This window comes from Lacerta agilis, chromosome 8 (assembly GCF_009819535.1).
Source record: "Lacerta agilis isolate rLacAgi1 chromosome 8, rLacAgi1.pri, whole genome shotgun sequence".
NCBI lineage: Eukaryota > Metazoa > Chordata > Lepidosauria > Squamata > Lacertidae > Lacerta > Lacerta agilis.
The window spans coordinates 53,958,069-53,970,589 of record NC_046319.1 but is presented as its reverse complement, the minus strand read 5'-3'; the positions used below and the strand labels follow the sequence as shown (position 1 = coordinate 53,970,589).

Genomic DNA, 12,521 nt, shown 5'->3' with positions numbered 1-12,521 from the left:
AAATTGATCACCATATTTGGAGTCTGGAGGAGACTTATCCCCAGACCAGACTGGCAGGAGGTCCAGGATGGAGAATAATTTTTCTTATTAACACAAAACTTACCAGTCCAATAACTTTAAACAATCCTGTTACAGTGGTACCTTGGGTTAAGAACATAATTCGTTCTGGAGGTCCATTCTTAACTTGAAACTGTTCTTAACCTGAGGTACCACTTCAGCTAATGGTGCCTCCCGCTTCCTCAACTGTCCTCAAGCGTCTGTAACATGAAGTGTCTCTAACCCAGATTTCAAGAAGCCCATGGTGGTTTAGCATGATGCTAGTGATGTGGCAAGGGACCCAGGTGGCGCTGTGTGTTAAAACACAGAGTCTAGGGCTTGCTGATCAGAAGGTCAGCGGTTCGAATCCCTGCCACGGGGTGAGCTCCCGTTGCTTGGTCCCTGCTCCTGCCCACCTAGCAGTTCGAAAGCACGTCAAAGTGCAAGTAGATAAATAGGGACCGCTCCAGCGGGAAGGTAAACGGCGTTTCCGTGCGCTGCTCTGGTTCACCAGAAGCGGCTTTGTCATGCTGGCCACATGACCCGGAAGCTGTCTGCGGACAAACGCCGGCTCTCTCAGCCTATAGAGCGAGATGAGCGCCGCAACCCCAGAGTCGGACACGACTGGACCTGGTGGTCAGGGGTCCCTTTACCTTTTTTGTGATGTGGCTCACCTGAGGAGCGATGCGTGGGAAAGATCTCTGCTCAGGGAAGAACGTGCAAGGCCTTCCTTCCTTCTTGATAATGAAGGAAAGTGGAATGGTGGATGAAGATCAGAATGTGGATGAGAGCCAGTTTTATATTTTGAACCGCCCTGAGCTCTAAGGGTGTAGGGCGGTATACAAATTTTAAAAATGAATGAATGAATGGATAGATAGGTTAAGACTAGGACCTGGGAGACAAGTTTTCAAATCCCCGCTCATCCCTCAATGACCTTGGGTCATTCACACTCATAGCCTAACCTATGTCACAGGACTGTTATGAGAATAAAATGGGGGGGGGGACTTTATATGCCACCTTGAGCTCCTTGGAGGAAAGGTGGGATATAAATGTAATAAACAAACATGTTTAGTTGAGCAACAGAGAGGCTAATAGATTCAGGTTTCTACTTGGTCATTTAAATTTGCTAGGTGACGTAAGAGCAGTCATGGATCAAGCCAAACACATCTCCAGTGTTCTGTTCTCACAATGATCATCCAGATGCTTATGGGAAGCTCTCAACCAGAACAGACCATGATCCATTTCTCTCAGCCTAAGCAATCTCTCCCAAGTCATGGTTGGGGAATCTCCAGCCCATGGGACAAATGTGGCCTGGCACACTTTGCAGTTTGGCTCGCAAGAGAGTCCTCCCTCCTCCCACCCCCAAATCTTGCTTGCTTGCCCCCACCTGATGTCACATATGATGCTGGTGTGGGGCAGATAGAGATGTGGCTGGATCTGCTGTGTGGTAGACTTACCTGCAGGGAACTCAATCACATAGCTGGTCCCTGCAGAAAGCAGCTTTGCCAGCCCTGTGCTCAGCACTTTGCAAAGCCCATTGCACTGCAGTTCCCAAGTGCTTGACAGCCAGCTGGCTGCAAGATAGTTGGGTGGGACAGCCCACCTGTCAATCACGAATGTTAAAATAGGATACCCCACATAAGCTGCCCTGAGTAGGTGGAAGAAAGGGCAGGATAAAGCTTGATGGTGTGGAATAAGACGTATCTTGCAAGTGTTCATTGTGGCATAGTAGGCATTTTGGATTTTGGATTGAGGTAACCCAACTTTCCTTTAAACAAACCAGAAAGGTCTGGGTGTGTTTCAGATTCTCCTTTTCTACTTTTGCAGTTCAGCTTGAATTCAAGCTGTCGCTGAAAGGAAAAGGATTTAAGGATTAGAAGAGTTTTAACTGATAACAATGATGACTGTAATAACAAACAATCGTAATCTCTGGTTTTATATTTAGCATTGTAATATTTATATAAAATATAATTTGCCTGTTTTCCAGACTCCTCACAAAATCCACCAGGTTGACAATGACACGAAATGCTGTCTGGGCCTTGTCAAACTTGTGCAGAGGGAAAAATCCACCCCCTGAATTTGAGAAGGTGAGATATAAAAGTGTGGCCTCTGCCCTGGCACCTTCCACAGAATGATGTCATAGAACTCTAGACTATACCATTTGAAGTAGATACACACACTCACACTCCACCCACATGCTTCATATTTTGTAATGTGTGGGGCCAAAAACTAACCCTGTAGTAGTAAGAAACTACTATGTCTGGAAGAAAGTTTCAGGGTTTGCCCTTGGCAAAAATATCCACTACTAACCCTGTGGTGTGTGTGAAGTAATAGGCATGAGCTTCTTCTACACAGACATCCCATTGTGACCCTGCTGTGCTCTCCAGTAGGCAGAGTGAATGTGAGCAACAGCCCCAAGCCCCAGGGTAAGGGAAATGAAGGGGGGTGGATTTGTGGCTTGGGCCATTGGTTCAAACAATCCCTCCCCAACTTCCCAAAATGGATTTTTATATTATGAGTCAAGTTGGACAAGAGTTTGGTCTTGCAGTTGACAGGCATTCAGGCATGCTCCTTCAATGCTTGCAACTTGTCCTGGTTCCCACCCCCAATTTGTCACGGTCTTATTTGTCATTCTGCCTCTCTTGGGATCTTACTTTCTTTCCCTTACGATTGTGCTTCTTGGTAGGTGTCATCGTGTTTGCCAGTCTTGTCACGCTTACTCTTCAGCAGTGACTCAGACTTGCTGGCGGATGCATGCTGGGCCCTCTCCTACCTGTCGGATGGCCCCAATGAGAAAATCCAGGCTGTAATAGATTCAGGGGTGTGTCGGCGACTGGTGGAACTGCTGATGTAAGTGCCCAGCCTCTGAAGGATGTTGGTGTGTGTGTGTGTGTGTGTGTGTGTGTGTGTGTGTGTGTGTAATGGCAGAGTTGCCTCCCCACTATAGCTGGGATTCATAGGAGGGCATATCTCTTACATGAAAGGGATATGTGTGTCACAATTTTAGCCACATGTTGGCCTGAGAGAAATGTTGGCAACCTTTGGAAGTTTTACAAAAGCAGTATATGGAATTAATATTGACCATTATTACGGCTAGAGTCGCTTCCATTCATCAGAAGGGGGATAATGTTAATCTACATTATAGGTACTGAGACCTTCTGACATAGGAAGCATGGAATGGCACCAGCCCCTGCATATGTGTGTGTGCACGCGCGCACTGGTTTTAAAATGGAATAAATAGGTGGGATAATGTGAACAGCACCATAATTTTTCTTTGGGTTTGTTTGTTTTTTAACACACAATTAAGTGGCACATAAATCTTATGAAATAAATAAAGTAGATGTATTAAGTAGGGCAGAAGTACCACACTCAAAATGGTAGAGCATAGCCAGTGCCAAGAGGAGTGAAGCATTGAGATAGGGATTGGGGTGTTCCTTCTGCAGGGTAATAAGGTGAGCATCTCGTCTTTTTCTTCTTCTTCTCCTGACAGGCACAGTGATTACAAGGTGGCCTCCCCAGCTTTGCGAGCTGTTGGCAACATTGTGACGGGGGATGATATCCAGACCCAGGTGATGTTGGGAATAAGAGTTAAATGGGGCCGTCCCAAATTCAGGATACGGGAACCTGCAACCACTGCAGAGGGTTGGTTCTGGAAGATACAATTCTGTTGGGCTTTTGGGAGAAGATGTGAAAGTGACATCAAAGCAAATACAGTGGTACCTCTGGTTACGTACTTAATTTGTTCCGGAGGTCCGTTCTTACCCTGAAACTGTTCTTAACCTGAAGCACCACTTTAGCTAATGGGACCTGCCGCTGCACCGCCAGAGCACGATTTATGTTCTTATCCTGAAGCAAAGTTCTTAACCTGAAGCATTATTTCTGGGTTAGCAGAGTATGTAACCTGAAGTGTATGTAACTCGAGGTACCACTGTACTGGCTTTATTGGGGGGGGGGGTAGGATTTGCAGTCATACAGGGAAAGCTGGATTGTTTTCTTGCTACTGTGAAGTGTAACATAAACAGAGAGACTTTTCAGGATAGCTAGAGAGCAAGAGCTTGGTGCTCTTCTTTTGGGTAGGAGCAGCTCTCTCTAACAAGTGGCTCTTCAACTTACCCTTTTCAGGTGATCCTGAATTGCTCAGCTTTGCCTTGTCTCCTTCATCTACTCAGCAGCTCCAAAGAGTCTATCCGGAAAGAAGCTTGCTGGACGATCTCCAACGTCACAGCGGGGAACAGTGCTCAGATACAGGTACAGCTTCCTTTGACTCAAAGCGTAGCACACCTTTTGGGATTTTTACTCTGGTAATATAATGGGAGAGATGGCGTGGGAGGGGCATACATAACTGGCTATTTCTCAAGCAGACTCCCTGTTGGGTACCTGGGTGCTGATGCAGTAACAGTGCCAGCACTGCATTTGTAGTCAGCCCTTGGGGCAAGGCGATCCTCTCCTCCTTGTCGCCACTACTGCTTGTTCACCTACCTGCTTTCAGGGAGAGGGTGTGCAGGTGGCAGTGGCGAGGTGGATCAGGGCCAGAAGGCTGTAGCAGTTGACAGCAGGCCACTGCTGGGGTATTGGCCTTTGCAGGTGCCTGAGAAAGCCAGTCCTGGGGTGTGGCAGCCATACTGCTATGGTACTTTACAGTACTGTACAAGCCTGGGGATACTGCAAGGAGGGGAAAGCTGTTCGGTGGGAGATTTAGGTTATATTAATCTTGCTCCAACAACTTTTACAAATTGTAAGGATGGAAATAAGTAGGCAGTTTCTTACTGCTAAAGCAAAAATACTTTGGAATGTGAAAGCTTCTTCAAAAGAATGAAATTCTTCTGGATCAAGCAGATGTACAAGTCTGCCTGCCTGCTTTTGGATTGCATCTCCTAAGTAGAGGTGTTCTGAGACTTCTCCTGCTTGAATAATACTGCAGAAATGGTAGTGGTCAAAGCAAACAAAATGCTCTTGGCTGCATGGCTTGGACAATGACTGATGTTCATAAGGAATTGTAGCATTTTTTTGAAGGTAGCAATTGATTTCTACAGCAATCACCTGCAGCAGGATCCGTTTCCCCCCTCAGAACATATACTCACCAAATTGCATCTTAATTCATTTGAGACACCCGGGAACCTTCCATGACGTGCTTTCCCGATCATTTGGCCTGAAACCAAATGCTCCTTTTCAAAAGATGGGTTTGCAAAGCCTGTAGCAGATATTGAATAGCTACCTTCTAAGTCAAGTGTGGGGAACCTAGTGCTTTACAGATGTTGCTGAAGTACAATTCCCATTATCCCTAGCCATAGGCCATGCTTGCTGGGACTGATGGGGGTTGTAGTTCAGCAATATCTGGAGGTTCCCCACACACCACCTCAAAGTATTAAAGCCCCTAAAACTTAATGAAATGACACCTGAGATTCTCCAGAATTTCTTGCTAGAATTTTTGAAAACCAGAGCCTGAATCTAAAGAGCTGTGGGATTAGTTTGTTGAGTGCCAGCGAGAACCTAACTTTCTGAAACAGCAGCAGCTCCCTTTCCATCCTCCCTTCCTTTGCCCATGTGGCAAACTGCTGTTGGAAACTCCTCTCACTTTTCAACAGTAGCTAGTGATAGTTGCAAGAAGGGCAATGGTTTAAAGAAAGTTATCTGCCAATACTGCCAGGCTGCTATAAGGAAAGCCTTGCCTGAGCCTAAGCAAATCTTGGGAAGAGGTCCAATGGACACCAGCCAGAATCCAGTTTGGGGAGAGTGAGCCCATAGAAACGGAAGCCGATGAAATGATTGAACTGCCCCATCAATACGGATGGCAGGAGTTCCTTCTTGCAGGAGAAGGACTCACTGTTCCCTTTTTCACATTCCCCCTGCAGGCAGTCATAGATGCCAACATTTTCCCAGTGCTGATTGAGATCTTGCAGAAGGCTGAATTTCGCACAAGAAAAGAAGCTGCTTGGGCAATCACAAATGCGACATCGGGAGGAACCCCAGAGCAGATCAAGTAGGTTGAGGCTGTTCTCATTTGTCAGAGTCTTTCCCTCTTTGTATCACGGTGTTCTCATTACCAGCAGTTCCAGAAGAACTTTGCCGTGAAAGGACTTGTGGGATGGGTTAGGATACATTGTGCCTAGTCTTGACCTTGCTTTTATGGTTTTTGGCCAAATAAGTTGGGTAGAAAGAGGAGTTCTGCAGTTAGGTTGGGCTGCTGGTTAAATTGTGGAGGAAGTCAGGAATGGATTGTTGAGAGACTTAAGAATTAGTCAGAAAGAGACACTATTTGTGGTAGGAAGAATGAACGACATGTAACCCCCTCCCCCAACTTCTTGCTCTCAGGAGAAATAATGACCAGGTGCAGGCCAGGAGCTTAGCATGGACAAGAGTAGAGCTCTCTCTCAATCCACACCCCCTGTTTCTTTATAGTTAACAGAAACTGATTATCACAACAATAGACAATTGGTACAAAACAGTTTGGGAAACAGCCCTCCTTGAGAGAGTAACAAATAAACTATAGTTAACATATGGACAGATCAAGAAAGATGGCTTTACCCCAGTGTGGTTTAATTTCACAACATATGCCAGTATTCCAGAAAATGAATGATCCTCCCCATCAGCATTTTAGCCCAATCTAGTTGATGAATTATTATCTTCACTCTGAACCCGCCTCCCATGTTCATCAATGACTATCACTCATACTTAATCTAACCACAACCGCAAGAACTTCCAATTCAGTGTCTAGCTGTGTGATGCTGAATGTTATCTGTTAACTCTGTTCTATTCTTTTTCCCCTTTGTTTTTGTTTAAACCAATTCCCGAACCAATAACTTGTACATTGACCACTAATAATGCAATATATGTTATAGATATTACTGCAAATTTATTGTGCTACAAATGCCATGAGAAGATGTGGTCTATTTATTTGTATCATTTATTATTCCTATGAGCCTTGTTTATAAAATCCAATTTAAAATTATTCAAAACAACAACAAACGCACACCAGAAACTGATGATCATCAGCATTACTGGTGGGACAAGGGCATATTTCCCACAGTGTATGCAGATTTCATTGCCTCAGACGGTTAAATTGCTACATTTTTCATTAGAACAAAGGGCTTCTTTTAAAAAGTATTAATTCACAGCAGGTAAGTCTGATGATTAGAGCAGCATCCTTGTTCAGAGCACTGTAACCTTCCTCTTGGTTGGCAAGCACTTCCCTGGGGGTTTGGAGGGAGGTAATAGAATGTAGATCAAAATGTACATGTCTAAAAACAGAGTAGCACAACTTGGCAACCAGGACATACTTTTTCTGTTACTTTTAGTACTTTAACTTCAGCTGAACCTTGCAGGTTTTTAAACCCTGGAATCTTCCAAGACTCTTGCATCTCCAAGCTTACCTAAAGTTTCTCCTGAATGTGGGCAGAGTACCATTTTCATATCTTTTGCCAAAACCCAGCCCTTTTGTGTGAGCATGTGGTGGGGCAGAAGAGCATGTATTCCAAGCAAGCTTGAGTTGCTTACCTCCCCGCCCCCCACACTTGAAAGTCTTACATAAATTTGACCTGAACTTCAACCAGTAACGTCTGCCTGTTTGGTTTGGTTCTGAGCATTTGTGTTCCCTTTCTCAGGTATTTAGTCAACCTTGGCTGCATCAAGCCCCTGTGTGACCTTCTGACTGTCATGGACTCCAAGATCGTTCAAGTGGCCCTGAATGGCCTGGAGAACATCTTGCGCCTGGGTGAGCAGGAGGCCAAACAGAATGGCTCTGGCATCAACCCCTATTGTAGCCTCATTGAGGAAGCTTATGGTGAGTTGACCCGTCTGCAATCTTGAAACTCTTTTCCCGAGGCAGCTTAATAAGTATACCCTCATTTGCAAACACTTCCCAATAAATTGTCAGTGATTCTTCCTTCACATCCTCACACATACCTGCATGGGACATTTGCTCCTCCATCTCCACCAGCCTCAGCCACCTGCAAGTCCTTCCTTCTTTCCTTCCTTCCTTCCTTCCTTTTCCTTGAACTTTTTGGCACACCTCAGTCCTCCCCAAACCCTACCACAACTTTTGCCAACCTTCAGCTGCAGTTCCCATCCGACAAACAAGATTCGAGCACAAGACCACTCTCTCCTCCTCCTGTGGTTTCCAGCAGCTGGTATTTAGAAGCATTACTGCCTCTGAGCACGAGGGCAGATTACAATAATTATTGACGGCTGTCTCCTCCATTAATTTGTCCATCACTGCCTCCTATGGGAGTGAGTTCCATAGTTGTAGCTATAGCATAGCACCAGGTGGTGGAGCTGTGTATGCATAATAACAAGGGCAATGTGTTTCTCCTCCAGGCTTGGATAAAATAGAGTTTCTCCAGAGCCATGAAAACCAAGAGATCTACCAGAAAGCCTTTGATCTGATTGAGCACTACTTTGGCATTGATGACGATGACTCCACTTTGGCTCCCCAGGTAGACGAGACCCAGCAGCAGTTTATCTTCCAGCAACCAGAGGCCCCCATGGAAGGCTTCCAGCTATAACATGTGTGCTGAGTGGGGGAAGGGGGGGAGAACATCGTAACTTTGTTGGAAAGTTAACTGCAGAGAGCCTTCACACCCCCAGCCGTGTTCTCTTCTCAGCCAAACAGAAGCCTGCAAAGTGCCCACTCCACCTGTTACAAAACAGCTTTCTCCTTCACTGACACATGGCAGCAGTACTTCGCGCTCATGATGAAGAAGAAGCAGAAGAAGAGAGATTCTTACACACAATACATTTTTTTTCCTTTTTGCTGCTGCACATGTGTGTCAAAAAAGCAGGTGCTGAGGTGGATGAAAGTGGAGGTGTAAATCAGTTACACCTTCTAATGTGTGGTTTTCCTCTGGGGTTTTTTGTGTTGGTTTTTTTTCCCAAATGTGTATCTTCACTTGGGTATTTGAGAGATGACTTTTTTCCATTGGGAGAAGGCAAAATAACGTAGATCACAACCAAGGAATTTAATCCTGGATGCTTGGGTTCAGCTATTTAAAAAAAAATCTTTTTTGCACATCTTGATTTTTATTAAAGACTCTTGATTGATCTGCCAAAAGCAGCACTTTGGCCCTCATTGTTCTGTGTCCCCCCACCCCTGAAACCCTCTTGCCAAACAGCACCTTTTCAAGGGATTTTGGCCAAGTTGCTGCTGCTCCTGCCCCCTCCTCAAAAATATTCCTGTACCCAGATGCAGGAGAAGTTGGACAGCCCCATCCCACCAGGCATCAGAAGGACTGTCCTTCATGGAGGGATTCTTTTTTGAACTGCTTCAGAATTCAAGCAGTACAGCAGTTCCCACTGTCTCCTGAAGGCCCAGTCTAAGGAAGAGGAAGAGGCCTAGGATAAAAAGGACTCAAAGCACAGCTAACCATGAAGGTGGGCTTCTCTTACATTTGCTACTGACTGAAGTGTTGAACTGGTGGAGGAAACCTCATCCTGCATCTTTACTTGAAGAAAAAATTCAAAACTTATTGAAGCCTTTTGGTTCCATGTCATTTATTTTGAAAGAAATTCTTTCCCTTTTTTGGGTCTTGGCTGGCTGGGGTGGGGACAAACCTGACATGTTTCCTGGAGCAGGTCTTGTGCCTGCACTTGGTGCACAATCTGCTCTCAGCTCAAAGAGTCAAGTGGCCTGTGTTTTCTCAGAATTACCTCCTGCTCAACTGTGTCGTATACATTCTACTTCAAAATGAAGAAGAGAAAGCTCTGTATTTTTTATATATTATATATACACGTAGATATTTGTCTAATTTGGTCTCCAGAGGGGGGGAAACTATAATTCTTCTAAGGTATATATATAGGATACTGTGTGGCAGGCCTGCCTAGGAACACATGGCCATGAAAACCTCTTTGGTTATCTTGAGTTCTTCTTTTACCTACTGTAGGAAGTGCCAGATTAGTTGAGCTCCCTTTACCAGGTATAGATTACTTGGCCAAGGCAAACTATAAACTTATTTCTGCGATGGGGAATGGCCCCTTCAGATTGCTTAAATGCTTACGGTATGCACATATCCCCTCCCCCTTTTCTTCTTCTCACTCTCCGACATTTGAATTCAGGGTTCCCAAAGCATTCAAGAAGAGACGTTCAGGCAGGTGTGAAGCTGGATGCGAAACCTTGGGCTGCATTTTGTAATAGAGATTTGCTCTTTGTTGTTTAAAAGGAAAAAAAAAAGTGAAACAAATGCCAAGGAAACTAATAAACTACATCTGTGCATTCAGTGATTGCAATCCAGATAAGACTGGAGTGAAGACTGTTTTCCTTAACATAACACTAGCAATATCCAGGATCCAATGTGCAAAATGGCATGCATGCTTTTATTTGTGTCTTGCAATTACCCTGCGAGGTAGGTTAACGTTATTTTACTGTTGAAGGGGAATGGAGGCAAAGTACTCCTGACTGAGGCCACAGTGTTTTCTTGAGGCAGCTGAGGCTTTGAACCTACTCGGCAGTCATAGGTGGGTCAGCACTCTTAACTGCCGGGAAGCATTGCTTTATGCAATTGGTGGGATAGTAGTAGTAGTAGTAGTAGTAATAATAATAATAATAATAATAATAATAATAATAATAATAATAATAATAATAAATTTATTACACAACTTACTACTGATTTTAGAGACACTTGCATAGAGATCATTGAATTGAAGGTCCCCCACTGTACAGGCATAGATCAGGGGATATAAAGGGGTGGGGGATAAGGAGAGCTTCACTATTTCCTTTTTGCCTTAAACTGATGCTTGGATTTGAAATCCTGCCAGAAGAAAAACCGCCACAGTAAATATACGGGTTTCTTAGTTCTTGCTACAAGAAATAAAGTTAAACAAGAATTCTGCCTGTTGAAATAACCCATAAAGTTCATAAAAAGTGCCTCTTCTGGATCTCAGTCTAGGTTATACAAGCCGTGTTGCAGCATGTGGAGGAGTCTACTTTACTGACACACCAATCTCATCCTCCTGGTGCAGTTTTTCCTTTTTTGTTTTTGATTCCATGTAATATAAATTGGAGTGGGGAAACTTGTGGTTCTCCTGATGATGTTTGGACTACAGCTCCCATCATCCTTGACAATTGGCAATGCTTTCTTGGTTTGGTAGGAGCTTGAGTCAAATCCCGTCCAAAGGGGCGACAAGTTTCCCTTTTCTGATTTAAATGAACCAAAGGCTCGAGCACAAGCAAAGCAATATGAATGCCTAGACATATTCCCTCAAAAGGCTTAGTACAAGTTAAAATTGAATGTGGGGAATGTGTACCATGCAGGTGCAAGTTCTTAGTTAACATGTTCTTCCAGGGTCCAGCTAAAGTGGAAAAGTTCAAGGAGAGGAGGAGCCAAAAGCTGCTGTTCTCTCAGCTGTGCTAATGAAGTGGCCCTGCATCCCTTCTTTCCATTCTTTCATTTTGACCTGATGTTGTGGCTGCTATGAAGTGGCAGATGGGAAGAGGCTGGCTTGTTAACAGAACTGGTGGTGACCTTCTCTTGCTCCTTACTTAACTACATCCTCGTCTCTCTGAATTTGTACTGGTATGTTGTCATCCTGTGACCGCAGGCTGAGCTGCCAGGGGTGCAAGAGAAACATGGAGTGATCTGAGGCCTGGAAGCTGGCCTTTGCAGAAATCCACCTTAGAGCCCACATGGGTCACCAAGGGAGAGGGAGGTGTCACTATAATGTGCTTGGGAGAGGGAACTTCCTCCCTGCTGCTCTTGTTCCCAGCTACTGAGGGAGGCTTTTCCAGTCAGGTGTGTGAGAGAATTTGGGGTGTGTGGAGAGATTGTCCTTTTGATGGGAAGTTGTGTGGGTGGGTGGAGGACATACTATGACCTTTTATGTAGATTTGGAAGCTGAGAAAGAAAAACCACATGGTCATTGGGAGGGAAACTGAGGCAAGGAGATGTGGGTTGGGAAGAAGAGTGAGCGAGGGGGGAAGCCCCAGGTACCTCGATTATGCAAATATAAGTGGATTTATATATCTTTGATCTATATGCTAATGTCTCTGTACAATCTCTGTAATACACCCAGCTGATGATGTGAAATTCCTATGCCACACAACTTCTACCTATATTCTTTTCCCGCTTGTTAGGAATTCCAGTCAGGCCAGGGCTGATTTTAATATGTCTGTTTATAACTAATAACCATACTGCCTCGTCTCAAATACAAGCATATCAACAAATGCAACTGTTGCTCACATTGATTGAGAAATTTAAGTGGGGCTGAATGATGCTCATCCAATAACCAAGCTCTTCTGTTCTCTCACTCTCCTAATAAGACGTTAGCTACATGAGGGGCAAATGTACTTTCCCCTACAATCCCAATGATGTGAAAGTAGAGTTGGTCTGCTTTGTTTGCTTTAAAATATGCAGACTCCTTGAACCTTAAGTAGGTATCCAAATCTACTTAGTCTGTAAAAAAATATGTACAATTCCTGTGCCTACTCATCTACCTGTCGTTCTGGAGGTCTGAATAATACCTTTTTTGGAACAGGACAAGGCCACTGTGACCAGGAC

At 44.5% G+C, this 12,521-nt stretch overlaps 1 protein-coding gene across 1 annotated transcript in view; it reads left to right on the top strand.

Annotated features, from left to right (window-relative positions):
* KPNA6 (karyopherin subunit alpha 6) overlaps positions 1 to 10,263 on the top strand; it is a 29,698-nt gene extending 19,435 nt beyond the window's left edge. Inside the window, exons 8-14 of the mRNA XM_033157523.1 lie at positions 2,024 to 2,123; positions 2,723 to 2,886; positions 3,527 to 3,605; positions 4,159 to 4,284; positions 5,889 to 6,016; positions 7,638 to 7,816; positions 8,350 to 10,263. Coding sequence (XP_033013414.1) covers positions 2,024 to 2,123; positions 2,723 to 2,886; positions 3,527 to 3,605; positions 4,159 to 4,284; positions 5,889 to 6,016; positions 7,638 to 7,816; positions 8,350 to 8,537 — 964 coding nt within the window. The 3' untranslated portion in view covers positions 8,538 to 10,263. The remainder of the gene's footprint in view (positions 1 to 2,023; positions 2,124 to 2,722; positions 2,887 to 3,526; positions 3,606 to 4,158; positions 4,285 to 5,888; positions 6,017 to 7,637; positions 7,817 to 8,349) is intronic.
* Positions 10,264 to 12,521: the final 2,258 nt, after the last annotated feature.